Raw genomic sequence first — 15702 nt, 5'->3', positions numbered from 1 at the left:
CGAGTTGGCCATATGTGAGAGATTTGGTATTGGTGGGAGGAAGACAAGGGGAGTGTTGGATGGAAAAGATGCTTGTTACATAATGGTGCAGGCGATCTATCAGCCTTGGTAGAGTGGAGGAGGTGTGACATCCCTGGACAGGCTGTTCCTGAGATGAGACAAATCCAGACACACTCCTCATAGAGGGATCAAGCTGTCTGAGTGGTTTATATCTCACCCTGTGTTTCAGTTGGAAGTTTGCCCTGTGTCATGTCACGATCACGTTTGCTCGAGTCGTTTTTTACATCTACAAACCTTTCTGAACTATAAATATTTTCTTCTATAACGGGCTAATAGTAGTCAGCAGTTGGTTTTCTATTCCTGCAGACCTCATCTCAAGGGGACATTATAGGTCAAATACCTCGGTCAGTTCTGGTGAAGGTTACGAAACACACTTACACCCCCAACCCCCAACCCAATCCCAACGTGCCATCAGTTAAAGCTTGCCAGCCTCTGCATCCATTTATCCTTATTTAGTGTTAGTGAGTTGTAGTGACTACGAAATCCTCTCTTGGCAGGACATTAAAGATAACATGGTTCATAATTGTCCACACACTCGATAAAGTTAGACGGAGGACAATTTGAGCGCCCTGAAACGCCATCGGGGTGTTTGCAAAATGAACTCGATAAGTGATAAACACTGTGTCTTAAATAAAGACCGTAGCAGGGATGAAGTCATGCAATGACCCTTTGGCCTCTTCACATCTCTGGTGTCTGTTTTCACCGCTCACCTGAGCCCCCGAGGCTTTAGATGCGCCTCCAAAGTAATGGTTCATCTTCGGTCTCCAGAGACATACTTGTGCAATGACATCTCGTCTATCGAAAACTCACTGCAGGCTTATTTTAGCTCAAACGGGACCCGGTTATACTTGTCTGTGTTTACCATAAATGGCAACTAAAATAAATCCCACCGGAGTCCAACACATACACAGTTGTTGGCCTGCTCTGCTGATGTTTTATGCGTATTTGGATTCTCTGGCGTCACTGATTATAGATATCCTGCCAAGTATTCCAAACATCTTGCCTTTATCGTGATCGTCTTTGATTGTGTTTGGTTAATTGTTGGAATTTAGCCCAATAGTTATTCAGTTAATCAGCTGATTCAGATCATTGTGATGCAACTGGCCTTTGTTTCACAACTCTATTTAAATGTACTTATTGGGGCTGAAAATACAGTGTGTGTTCCAGAGGTTTCAAAAGACAGAAGGTGCTAACTAGGGCGTAGTAAAGCAATAAGATATTAGTGAATAAACTGTGCTACAAAAGCTGGAGGCTGATGTTAAAAAACAGACACAAAAGTCTCATGACCCTCGCTCTGTGTACATTTCTCACCTTACAGAGTAACGTACGGAGCTTGCTATCATCACAAATGGACCCAATAAAACGTATCTGCGCTCCTATTGGCTTGTTTCTAATGTCGTCTTGTTTTTTTTATACTGTGGGCATGCATTCTTTGTCCTGCTCTGCAAGTCAGAGCCAAGAGGCCCCACCCCACTGTGATGTGATGGGTGTTTATATCAAACAGCTCTCACTGCACTCAGACACAGAGCTGAGCGGCTCAATGTTCGCTTGTTTATTCAAAGTTTATTAAATGTGTTGCATGTCCAAATAACTTCACACTTGACACTACAATTCCTTGGGTCCTCAGCAACACACCTGCCAAGTTTGAAGTAGAGTCAGAGAACAGAAGCCCCACCCTGCTGTAACGTGACAGTGTTTACATCAAACAGCCCATCCTGCACTAAGACACGGAGATGAATGGCTCGCTGTTAGCTTGTTTATTTAATGTTTATTCATATTTAACATCCAAATTGAACCAAATTGGACACTGCACACACTTGCGTCCCCAGCAATGCACCTGCTAAGTGTGAACTAGATTGGATTAGCGGTAAAAGAGATGCAAAGGGATGAGAGTTGCCTGTCAGTCTGTTAGAGTGAATAGAGTACACAGAGTACTCTGCTCTGTACTCTAGGATCTTCCCCTCAGCCTATATTGGGTTGGCACTGCGTTCTCTCTACACCTGATGCTTGTGTATCTTTGGAAAGTCAAGGGCAATGCTCGAGGCGATTTTCCTCTTATGATTAAAGCATGTCACCTGCACTGTAAACATCTCTTTCCTGGCAGGACTTAATAGAGGAGCTGGAGTAATCACTACCAGAGAGAATAGCTTTCTAGGTTCCTGTGCTATCTTGTGTGAGCAGCGCCTTTTTTACCCACCGCTACAGCCATCCACTGCTTGCGTACAGCTGGCCTGACCGTCTATATTAACATACTGCAAACGTATCATTATGTAACACTCTATGCTCTTTTTCTGTAGATTTTTGTGAGGAAAGAGGTTAAAAACATTAGCTTGTTGTGGTGTTGTGCATGCTGATAGAGCAGACCGGTGACAAACTTATATTTTGCAAACATTTTCTGAGGTGGTCCACACTTTGTGAATCAATGTGACTTTAATACAGTTATACTACATGCTTTGTTTAATTTAGGCCACATTAAGCCCGCAGGCAGAGAGCAGAACATTGGTCGGGCGCCCTCTTCTTCATTTTCCCAGCTTGAAAAATATTTCTCTGACAGAGTGGAGCTGGAAAACAACTCTGGTGGTTTTCATAGTAGCAATAATGCTGTACAGGCTAAGACTACCAGACCACAATCTCTCATATAGAATTACTTGGCATTTGTCAAACACTCTGCTCTGTGTGTGTGTGTGTGTGTGTGTGTGTGTGTGTGTGTGTGTGTGTGTGTGTGTGTGTGTGTGTGTGTGTGTGTGTGCGTGTGCGTGTGCGTGTGTGCTTGTGGTTGCTTAAGGTCTAAATCTGTGTGTAGTTGCATGCGCCAAAGGGAAAAGTAATCTCTTTGGTGATTGCCATAATACTGCAATAGTGATGACAGCAGAGACTAAGTTCGATGGATGTTATTGTAGCATAGGCAGGGACCTTGACCTGTGTGTGTGTATGTGTGCCTCAGTATTTGCATGCACTGACCTATCTTGGTGAGTGTGTCAGTTTGTGTATTGATGCGAGACAGTGTTAATGTAAACCTCTCCGGGGCCACATGCGATTTAAATTCTGGCTCGGGGTTTGAACGTCACATGTCTGTGTTTTGACTGGCCGTGGGGAACGAGGCGCCACGACAGTCTTAATAAAACCAGGCCCGGCGCATACGTGCACTCACTCAAACATACACAGAGAAATAGAGCTGACCCTAGACAGCATGCAGACAGCTGTAAGATGGCACCGTGGCATGAATAGAAGTGATGATGTGATGGGTCCTGAGCCACAGGGCTGGACTGAGGTGTACGCCTAAATGGGGAGCAGACATATCACACAGTGAGGTGAAAACTGACATCTGTGGTGCTTACAACTGTCTTCACAGGAGGAGCTCTCTGAACTGTAACTAAAATCTCGGTATACAATTCAGCATTACAGCATTGGTACATCGCTTGTAAACATGTAACACTGCATCAACACAGATGGTGTAGTGAGAGCAGCATTTTTAGCACAGCAGAGCAGCTTCTTCAGTGTCTATGCAGGATGCATTCACACCAATATGCTTGTGTCTGCAACCCTACACACATGACTTAATGTAAAACCCCACAAATGCAACAACGTTGTGATGCTACAGCAGCAAAAAACAGTGGAACTGTGCCTCATTTAAAAAGAGAAATAGGGAAAACATTGAAGGAGTCGGCAAACAAACATTTTCCCATTTTTCTTTTGTATTGATTAAAATTGAAACCTGCTGTGTTTGATGAATGCGAAACAGATGACCGAACAACATGGCTGAAACAGATCCAGTGTAGCAAGGGTCAGAATACTAAAATTATCAGGGTGGGAAACATGTTGTTTTAGCACAGGAGAATTAGATTTAGTAAACACAGTAAACATCATCATGCTACTATATCCACAAATAGTATATGTTGTGTATAAACAGATGTAGTGTAACAGATATGACTGTTCTGAGTGACGGCTGGCTGTTAACACTGGACAATTAACACTTCATCATTTTGACTGACCTCTAATTTTAACTTCTTATCTGACCAGAGCTGGTTTTGGTGAGCAGCTGGCTCTGACTTTATTTTTACCATGACCGACTTTCTCATAACCGAAACAACTAGAATCTACTAGAATTAGACAGCTTCATCACTTACACTGGAAATAGGTAATCAAGGCTATAAGAAGAAAAAGACCATGTGTGTTGTTGTAGCGCTCAGTTATTTCAGAATAAGCACTCAAGTTATTTTTCCTTATTATTTCTGAAGAATAGAATGGATCATTTTAATAAGGTGTGTGTGGATCGGTGATTTTAATCATTTTCATGGTGCGTATGTGTCTCATATGCTCCCAGTACCACAGCATTTATAACGGTGCCAAACTTATAGTGTTTTTATTTTTTATTTTTTGTTTCAAGTATCGTTTTGTACTAACCACATCTTTTAATTTGGGAACAGATCAAATTGCTGCCAATGTTGCTGATCTCAAGCAAAGAGAATCACAGCAAATATGTCTTTCTCTTGCCCCTGGAATATTAATCCCATCCACATGGTGTTGTAACTAATTTTGACTAGTTATATCAGTTATATCAGGTGCTGTTCGATTGGCGGTTCGATTCCCTGCTCCTCCAGTCCCCATGTTTGATGTGTCCTCGGGCAAGATACTGAATCTCAAATTGCTCCTGATGGCTGCACCAATGGTGTATGAATGTGTGTGAATGGGTGAATGTGACTAGTAGTGTAAAAGTGCTTTGAGAGGTTGAAAGACCATTTACCATTCAGTATTCAATACTTTCCTCTACCACTACCAACTGTTAATCAGGAGAATAGTGTGAAAACATTGGCAGGAATGTGTCTTGTGTTCCCTGTGAAAACATTGCTCCACAGCGCTACTAGTGGCCACAAACTCCAACTCTGAAGCATAACACATTGCTCGACTGCCCTGAAGACTCACGATATCAAAGAAGATAAAAGCTCCCCAGGACAAAATTAACCTTTCTATAAGACCCAGTCACTTCTCATTTTAGCACTGCTCTCATTCACTACAACCACTGTTTCTGGTCTCAAAGAGGCGCAGTGGTGTGTTCATATTAACTCATAACTCATATAAACTCAGCGGGGTCCTTTTTACCCTGGAATTCTTTGGTCATGGTCTCGTACAAAGCTCATCTCCAGATGACTTCCCTGCCCTGTCCGCATCATGAGTGGTGACTCTTCCTTATTGCTCACAGGCTACAGATAAATTATCTCATCTGTGGGGATGTAAACTGTTTTCATGATGTACGTGTTCTCCCGCTGTTATTCTCTCAGGCAGCTCTGTGATGTAAGACCATTTACTGACAATGGAACTCTTAATGGAAACCGGGGTAAACAGTACAATTCACAGCAGCCGCAGCGTCAAATGCTCAGTAGCTGTTGGTTGCTGAAGTCACTACGATAATCTCTGTACATATTCTTCCCCACAAAGTTAATACGGAAGGCATTTTTAATAGAAGATACAACCATACGCTAACTTACAACAAAACTAATTGACCTACAAATGTGAAGAATCTCAGTTTTATTGTCGAAGCTGTGTTACGTTTTTTCCGGAGATAAACGTTTTCAGCGAGTTCGCTTCGGCACCAGCATTTTCAAAATCGGAGCATGAGCAGCAACATTGTGAGAAGATTAAATTCAGTGGTAGTTGTATGTGTTCATCCTGTCTGTAGTCTCATGTTTCGACATGTTTTGCTCTTAAAAGAGTTTTTTTTTTATTGGCAGGAGTATACTGTACTCATGAGACCCTGCCTGCAGCTAAAACATATGGAGGTAATTTAAGATAACAGACGGACTTGTCTAAGTGAATGGTGATACACTTGCACAGACCAGCCGTAATGTGTTTATTTGCTGTTCTCCTCTCCAGATCTTGTCTGGGTAACTGTTGTTTGTCCATGAGCAGGAGTCTGAGTATAAGACATCGTACATCGTTTCAATTGTCCGGCCACAAGTTATATCACTCTGTAATGTTTGTGCACAACCTGACTCTGTGGTCACATTCATTTTCAGCATTTCTTGCAGAATGTAATAATTAAATAAGCTATTAAGTTATTATTGAGTTTATTTATCTTTTTATCGCCCACTGGATAGCAGCTTTTCTTTTTTGAGCGTTTTCTTCAAGTGATTTCACAAATCATTCGGCCTAATGCAAGACCCACTCAAAAACATCAGCCATCTGAGTTACTCAGATGAAGTGGGTGTCTTCCACAGTTAGTCTTCTTTAGTAAAAAAAATATCCCTCTTTGTGTCTCGATGGACCATGTTTTCCTGTTCAGCTGCAGTGGAAGGATTCCACATTTTAACAAACACAGAGAATTTGGCCTCATATTAGGTTTAAATAAACTTTTAGCTTCATGTCAAAGCATTCCTTCATTTATTATTATTATTTTTTGTAGTTAATATTAATGAACAAGAAGACATGACAAGATAAAAACAAACATGAAATAGATAAACTTAGGAGGAACTGGTGCTGATGCATTCTTTTTCTCTGCAGAGAGGGAGCTGAGTTCTTTCTAGAGGATACCATTTATGTGATTCTGAAGAACATCTGTATGTCTCTCAAAGGTGGTGTTGATTGACATGGGAACATAATGGACAGTTGACTGCCTGACAGCAACAACAGTAAAAAATACCATCTTAATTTCTAACAGTGTAGATTAATGGCCATTAGCTTGTATAATATGTTTAGATTATGAGTGAATACAGTGAGCCTCATCAGATGTGCTTGTCAGATGATTGAATAGCTTTGGAAACCTCCTTCCACCACACCTTTCCAACTTTATAATTACAGGGGCTGTGTCCATTTATTTCTGTTACTTTACAAATTTGACAATTCAGACATTCACATCCACGTCACACTGTGATTAGCCAGCTGTGCAGAGGTGAGAAAGGAGCCAACTTCTCTTTCTAGCTCTCCTTTTTCATTTGTTATACAATTATTTCTGTTCAGTTTTCATGCGAACAACAGAGTACAACACCACTAATGTCTCCCAGGAGAGAATGGTTGAAAGTGCGCATCGTGTTCGGACAACACGTCGTACGAACGAGTTCATTCCTATCATGACCTTGCCTCGGTCAACATAACCGGCGGCGGTGCAGCTACACTTGTTGTCACGGCATCATGCATCATAAAATTATCGCCCTTAATCTACCTTTGCTTGTTTTCGTATGTGAAATTACAACCATGCTTGTGAAGTCATTCAGAGTCATAGCGTTGTACTGTTGTCACACAGAGCTGTGTCTGTGTGTGTTGTGTGACTGTATTGCTCCATGACGTCAACCAGACATGTCAAACTGAGCTGAAGTAGCAACATTTCAGCTCCATCTAAAGTTAGGCAATGTCACAACCAGCAGACGTGTTATCTTTATTTGTGACAAATGCTAAAATAACCCGAGCCAGTGCACATTCATTAAAACGGTTAGTGCTCTTGGGTCTGAGAAGCAGTCGTTCATCAACCTTCAACCTCCTCTGCCAACTTACAGACAGTCCATTCATTGTCTCACTCACTTGGCCAAATTACACAGGCTTCTCTCTGCTCACACAGCCACCCAGCCCGACTCTTCTGACTCTGTCACTTTTTCCAGTGTAATTGTCAATTAGGCAAGGTCATTTTCCAGCTGGGATATGGTGTAAAGTGATTTTGTTTATATTTTTGCAGTGTCAGTAGAAATCACGGAGCAGACTATTAAGTGAATACCCCCCGCTCGTTCCAGCTGGACAGACAGCGTAACAGAATGCGTTATCGTTGAAATGAAACAAATCTTCTAAATCTTTTTATGCATTCATGCATGTATGCAATCTTACATTTTCTGTCAGAGAAGCATTTTTCAATATATTCACACAACCATCAACTGGACATCTTAGTTTGCTTACTCACCGTCTTCACAGCTGTAGCTTATTGATCATCACAGGTACAGGATCACTTTGCCTTTTTGTCATTTCTGATGTACAAGTAGTAAATGTCTCAGTAACCCTAAATTTGTGAAGCTGATGAAGATGAATGACATGACAGCTCCCCAAAAGTGAAGCCAAAACATGTAGATTGCCCCCTGGTGGCTGGCTGCAGTATAGGTCATAAATCCCCCCCCCCCCCCCCAAGTGCTAATTTTTCTTACAAGTTTGTTTTTAATTAGTTGCTTGACGATATAAAAGGGGGTGGGTCATGATTGACTGCTTTGACTCTGCAGACTCTGGCTCCAAATGATGTCACACAAGCAAGTTGGCAGCTCCTGGAAAGGAGAAATGTTGGCATCACTTTAGCATAAAGGCACGAAGTGGAGACTCATCATCCATATTTATTTACAATCAGTGGTCTAATCTTAGACCTAATTGTAAGCCAGTTCCCATCACATCATAACAGAAATTTTAATTGAATTTCCAGGAAAAGCTGAAGAAAATTAGACATAATTTGTGTTTTCATCCTCTACTGTTATGAGAATAGTAGGCGTTAGTTCATCAGGATAAACCACTGATTGCACTAATTTTCCAGTTGTGTGCTATTAAACCATTGCAGAAAAAGAGTATGTTATTACAAGAGCTCCAGTCAAATCTTAAATGATGTAGAAATCATAATGGAAATATGGCATCACTGCTTTTTTCACGTATAAATGTGAGGAGCATGACAGTCACCTCATCCTCACACACATTTGATCTTTTTTTTCCTTTCTTCTTAGCTTTTTATACGCTGATTTTCTTTAATCTACTAATTTGAAAATGTGCACAAAAACAGATGGATGGAAACCCACCGATAGTATCATGTTCTTGTCTTCCTCTCAGAAATGCAACAAGCATGGAAGTGGACCTTGAGTACATTTTGTTCGGTTCAAAGTAGATGTATCTATGACCTGTAGGCCATTTATTTACACACAAAATCAACTTTTCAGAAGATGGGTCATCCCTCTTCTTCTCCGTTTCGTTTCAGGATACCATGCGAGTATACTTTATATCACTGCCATTGCAGAAATGAATGTGTGGCGATCACTGAAGCACAGCAGGTCCTTGAAAGAATGATCAACATTTTCCTACTGCATTACTCTGTAACCATTAGTAGATGTAATCTTTTAAAAGATTTACAGTCATGGCACTAAAGTGACTGTGGAATCTCTGACATACCGTAAATTAGTCCTAATAATGTCACGGTGCTTCAGCTTGTTATTGTATCCGACTGTCAGTAACTGTAATGCTCAGTGTCCGAATGTTCCTGCTTCCAGTGAGAACACATAACTCAGTGTGATTTAGTGAACTTGTCTCTGACTGGTATGAGCTAGTAAAGAGACAAACATCATTGTCCACCTGCTGAGCTGTAACCAGCCTTGACCAAAATACACTTTGTTACTGGGGACAAGACCAGACCTCAGTGATGAGGATTCAAAAGGGGAAAAACTCAACTTTTCAAACTCAATTTTGCCCGAACTGAAACTTTAATTCTTCTTAATTCAGTGATTAAGTATAAACTATATGAATAATTAAACCTTACTTTTCCATTTCTCAAAAGAGGAGAAAACCTTTTTTTGACATATGTGTGGAGACAGTGTTTAAGCCTTTAACCTCAAGTGGGCGTTTCCCTTGGTAGCAGTTGACTGACATCTCAGAGCTTAAAGGTGACATAAGAATAACTTTTATAATGTCATATTAACATTTTAAATCATGTATTTAATTATTAATTATTTTAGATCACCGTGCTGACATCTGAACCAAAACTTCAGGTACACTGGAGAACTGCAGAAAAATAATGAATGGTTTTATTTTTATATCACTTATTTTCCTTTTTATATAGTTGTATAAGGTTTTATATTTACTACATAAATAATATTTTTTCTTGGTTATTTGATTGTTCCTTTTGCTATCAGTAACACCTGTGCTTTTCTCCTACTTGGACAAGTCAGAATTTCTGCAAAAAAGCTGGAGCCATGGAATGCCTGGAATTTTTGCTTGAAAACAAAATAGTTACTGATTAACTTTCATTTCAGCTCTTAATTTTAAATTTGTTATGCATAATTTCATAAACATTGTCTCAAATTCAGCTTGAGACTTCGGCATATTTGGAAAGTTTTGGATCTTGACTGGAACTCTTGTACAAACTGGCTTATTTTTCCTCTACAGTGGTACAACTTGAAGAATAGAGAGTACCATCAGTACCAACTTTTTTTGGCTTCTCCTGCCCTGTTGTGAAATACCAACGGATAAAAGCATGTACAATAGCGGAATCCAAGAATTGCAGCTGGCTCCAGAATCCATCCATAGCTTCTCTGAGTTCAGCTCAGCAGTGTGGTAACAGGCCAGAACAAGCTAATGAAATAACTTCATTAGGGGCCACATGAAGTGAGCAAAAGAAGCAGAACATTAGACCCAGAGGGATGTCCCTGTTTCTTTTTAACATAGCTCTGAGATTTTGAACAATGTTGCATAACAGCATCTGCAAGGTGTTAAACATTTTTAGGGTGTCTGCAAGTGCTGAAAAAAACCTCTTACAGTATCTTAAATCATGTTATTTAAGGCTGTAAATGGTCTTGAACACCTTGACTGAATCTGCTTTGTTGTCATTTAGACTTGCCAGCCTTGGATATCATTGTCGGACCACAAGGCATACTGGGTTTGCAAGGCTAAAAGCTGGTAGAACTGTTAACACGTAGCTAAGTTTTAATTTTTTTTTTTCAGGTGTGAAAGCAACCATTTAGATTCTCAATGAATGGTCAGTTTATCTAAATTAGCCTATTTGCTACGATGTTCTCGCAGCTGTGAGGAGCAGCTGGGTTGGTCCTGTTTGCATATGTCTTAAAGCACGTGTCAGCAGTGATTTTGTAATTCCTCTCCCTGCCAGAAGGGGGAGACCAGAGTATCCATTTCATCCAGTTTGGCTTTCAATTGGCTGTGTTTCCACCCCTCAGATGATAAATCTCGGTGTGAGAAAGGTCAGGTGAGAACAAAAAGGGTCAAAGTTTCCCCACTACACACAGCCTATTGAATTTACTCATCACAAGACCTTAAATCCAGCAGTTATGTGGAAGACTTCAGGGAAATGGGCTCAGTTTGAGATCACTTCCAGTGTGAGACTGTGCCAAGCCGGAGTCCTCAGCAGTACTGAGTTTCAAATCCGTGTGGGAATGCAGTAAGACATGGGGTTACATTTAAAAGGATTGGATGGTCTGAGGACAGGATCATTCAGTGCTGGTCAGGTCAGGCATCATGACAAGGTCACAACACAATGAGCTTAATGACTGTTTGGTAGGACCTTCATGTTGAGAGGTTATCCAACTGTTGCCAAGGTTATTCTACCCTGACACAAGACACTGCTTTATGTGAAATAAAAAAATAAAAAAAATACTTCACTTTCGGGTGGTGGCGGAAATCACAGATATTTCTGCCACCTAGGGCCTTCAAGGACATATCGTCAATTTAAATGTTGTATTCAATCTCTTTCATTTAATAAGTATCCTTTTTTAAAAATTTGAATTTAACGTCAGTTTTCATCAAATTTGCTTCCGATATTAAAGGATTACTGTCCATAAACCATGAACATAGAGTCATCTAATCAGATGTCTAGGCAGAGAAAAGGTTAGCTGGCTCATTCATTGGTTAGGACTTTATAACCAGGACTGAAGACTGTGTGTTTCTTTAGAAAGTGATGGGTGAATTAACCAATCACATTTTAATTTATAGTGGGTGGGACCAATAATCATCCCTCTAAGCCTTCCTGAAGGGTTAGGGTTAATTATTCTTAATTCAAGGCTTTCTGTAATTTAGTTTATTTGGAAATGCTCCTGTTACATCTTAAATGTTTTGATGGGCTTATAAAGACTTGTTATGTGTACACATCTGGTAATTATTTGAAATTAAATAATGCAATGCTAACTCTGCTAGCTTTACAATTTTTCTATGGATTTCACCTTGTATTACTATGTTGTTAGCTTCATACTCGGCAAGGATGACTGTCCTGTCAGCCAAATACCTGGAAACATGCAAATAGTGCATTTATGAAACCTCTAAGCAGCAGATCAGATAAGTTTGGAGTCAAAAGTATTTTTCTTTCATTTGTACATAAATAATAACCACACACAACAGCTGTTTATACACTCGGCCCTCAACACCCAAGTGATAAATGTATTCTTTGATTTTGAAACAATAGCCTTATGTTGTTGTTATTTAGGCTTACATTTTTCAACAGCCCCCTCCGTCACTTCATCCTGGCGCCCATCCTGACAGAGACAAAGACTATTTGGATTTCCATTGACAAGATTAATATATATTCTGGGTGGCCAGTGTTATCTTTGTATGGTTTTCATTTTGTAGCCTAAATAATCTCTGTGTTTTTTGTGACTTGTTTACATTTAGGATAGAGAAGATGCCTAAGGTTAAAATGATTACAGTATGTTCCCTATTCTTGTTTACCACATGTCATGGTTAGTTAAAGTGTTACAATGGCTTATCTCTCGTATACAATGTCTTTTTCCCTATTGCTGCTTTTTGTGTGTGTGTGTGTGTGTGTGTGTGTGTGTGTGTGTGTGTGTGTGTGTGTGTGTGTGTGTGTGTGTGTGTGTGTGTGTGTGTGTGTGTGTGTGTGTGTGTGTGTGTGTGTGTGTGTGTGTGTGTGTGTGTGTGTGTGTGTGTGTGTGTATTTGGCTGAGCTGAAGGCCCAACTTTAATAGTCACGGTTTGCCACTTCTTAAAACCTGAGTAACAGTGTTTGGAATCCCCCGCCCCTCGACTATCCCACATACACCTAACCTCTTTGCTATATCTTTCTCTGTGTTTCTAAATTGCAGATGGCTGGATGTGAGTGTAGCCAACCTGACATGTATCAGGTACTGGGTGGTGTACCTGCAGGTCATCCAAGAGGCCGTGTGGCCAGGTGGAGCTCTGCCTACTGCCCCTCAACTTGAACGCAGCCAGCAGCAGAAGGACGACACCAAGCAACAAGCCTTACATTGTCTGATGAGACTTCTGCCAGGTACACACCCACACCCACCGACACACACACACACACGCATGCAGTAACACTTATTGTATTCTATGTAAGGACACCAGCAAACACAGCACAGACTACAGTTATTAACAGCCCCTTTACAGGTGCCAGGACACACACTCACCAAACAACTGGTCACACAATGTACATGGATTGAGCAACTGATTTGCCTTTGTGTTCCCAGAACTGATCTCAGATATGCTGGGCTCAGACAAGTACAAACTCAGCTGGCAGACTGCGCTAGACTCTCTTCAAGACCCCTACATTAACAGGTGACTACACACTATTCTGTACACTCTGGGTCTACTTTATGAAGCACACCTGCTAAGTACCTGGTACAATATTTTTACCTTAAAGGACCAGTGTGAGGAAGATTTAGTGGCATCTAGTGGCAAGATTACAGATTGCAACCAACTGAACACCTCCTCCCCCTTCCAAGCTTGTAGGAGAATGAAGTATGGTGGCCATAAAGCTCACAAAAAAATGTGAAAGGTCCTCTCTAAAGCCAGTGTTTGGTTTGTCTGTTCTGGGCTACTGTAGAAACATGGCAGTGCAACATGGTGCGCTCAGTGGAGGACCCCCCACTTATGTAAATGTAAAAGTTACAAAAACATTCTAAGGTAACAAAAACACAATAATCCTTATTTCCAGGTGATTATAGACTACCTATGAATATTATATTCCATTTCTGCCATGCACCAAATTCTACACACTGCACCTTTAACAACATTCTACACACTGCATATGACTATAATGTTTAGCTTCAAGAATGTAAAGAAAATGACTAGTGGGCAAAGATAAACCCCAGAATGCAGGTCAGTGGCAGCATACAAAGGAAAAGCTGAGGTAGTCTGCACACTGAATATCGCAAACTCTAAAAAATGTAATGATGCAACGCTTCGACCTACCTAGGACCTTGTAGGTCAAAACATTGCATCATTACATTTTTGGAAGCGAATACATGCACTAATGACATTTCCAGCAGTCTCACATGTTCTTTGTTTTTAGCTAACTACAGTAAGAAATGTTAACACGCTCACATGCCAAACTAAGATGAGAACATGATAAACGTAATGCCTGCTAAACATCAGCGTGTTTACATGCTGACATCAGCATTTAGCTCAAAGCACCGCTCTGCCTAAGAACAGACTCACAACCATTAGCGTGCTAGACTCCCTGTTAGATGCATAAACAATAAGTACACACAAAAACCATGCATACACCATTTCCATTTATGAACACAGAATGTGCACTCCTCACGCAGACTTCAGACCAGGCGTACACATTTCTCCAAAGTGATCTGTGGGTGAAGTTATGAAGTGGTGATAAAATATAAGATGAAAGATGCACCTTTTTTTGGGTTTATACAGAGATTTGTAAAATGACAATGAAAGGCACATTTATAAATGTGAATGAATTAGTGATGAATTAGTTTTGTGCGATTCATTTTATCATTCTTTAATTTACACAGGAGTCAACATTTGACTTGCTGTTAATAGGTTTGCAAAGGGGCAGAACATTTCCGATACATTTCCAGAAATTTTCTATGGGAAGTTAAGCTGGGGAATTTTGGAAATATTCCAAGTTGGAAACTTGCCATGGGAATTATGGGAATATATGGGAATCTAAGGAAAGTAACTTGGGGTAATTTATACAAACTGTATCAACTGTATGCAAACATGAATGTGAACATTTAGTTTTGTCATAAGAAGACATAAAAAAACATGACCCTATGACCCCTCACCCAACCCTAACCCAGTTTATTTCAGTTAATTCACATATATTCTTATTAATTCCCATGGAAAGTTCCCAACTTTAAACATTTACAGAATTTTGCAACCCTAGCTGTTATAGGACTGTTTTTATTATACCCTAAAGTCAGTTGTGAGCTACAAACTTGTCATTGGTTACATTTCACTGCTGACAATGGTTCACAGGTCCATGTTATGAATTAATGTTATGAAAGCTAGTTTCATTGACAGGTGTACAGATTGGTGGAGCAGGTGGTGAATTCATATGAAAACAGCTGGTTCAGGGCGTATATCTTTATCCATTTATGGCTCATTGGGACAGTGAAAATGAAGCGTGTGCATCCAGTTTTCAATGCCTGAGATTTATAGAACAGAACCATCCATGCACAACTTAAAAATCTGACAAAAGAAATGATTAAGTGTATTTCTGGCTTTGTGCGTACACACAGTTTTTAGTCATGAATCTATGTTTTTTAAGCATCTGGCCCACTGGTCCTGTTTTGTTTATCTCACCACTCTCTGAAAACTATACTTTATAATCCACAGACATTTCGGGGGGAACATCTGTTTCTCTGAAGCTCAAGCTGCCACGTTTTGCAACAACAATGACACTGCTTAAAGTCACGTAGATCGACACATCCATTCTGATACTAAACAAACAGTCACACAATTCACTGTTTGGTTTGTTGCTGGTTCGAGTTAACAAGCAGATGTCTTGAATAAAGTGGTCAGGGAGTGTACATGCTCACTTGCACAGAAACACAAAGAGACTCACCTGGAGTTGTCCAGCATGGACTAATTTCCTCCCTAAACAACATACAGTTGACTAAACAACAGCTGTAGAGGCCTAAAAAGGTTTACAGATGCAGAGGCGAGCTGTAGTTGGAGTTTTTGTTTTGATCGAGGATCCTCTTGTGTTTCCAT

General features: G+C 40.4%; 1 protein-coding gene across 2 annotated transcripts in view; it reads left to right on the top strand.

The window, feature by feature from the left end:
- snx19b (sorting nexin 19b) overlaps positions 1 to 15702 on the top strand; it is a 51025-nt gene that overhangs the window by 16871 nt on the left and 18452 nt on the right. For both annotated transcript variants that reach the window (XR_009925191.1, XM_062419767.1), the window contains exons 11-12: positions 12828 to 13012; positions 13212 to 13299. Coding sequence is in view for 1 of the 2 variants with exons in the window: in XM_062419767.1 (XP_062275751.1) it covers positions 12828 to 13012; positions 13212 to 13299 (273 nt within the window). In the remaining variant the exon portion in view is untranslated. The remainder of the gene's footprint in view (positions 1 to 12827; positions 13013 to 13211; positions 13300 to 15702) is intronic.

This window comes from Scomber scombrus, chromosome 5, assembly GCF_963691925.1.
Source record: "Scomber scombrus chromosome 5, fScoSco1.1, whole genome shotgun sequence".
NCBI classification, from domain to species: domain Eukaryota; kingdom Metazoa; phylum Chordata; class Actinopteri; order Scombriformes; family Scombridae; genus Scomber; species Scomber scombrus.
The sequence above is the reverse complement of the archived record's forward strand: the minus strand, read 5'-3'. Positions and strand labels throughout refer to the sequence as shown.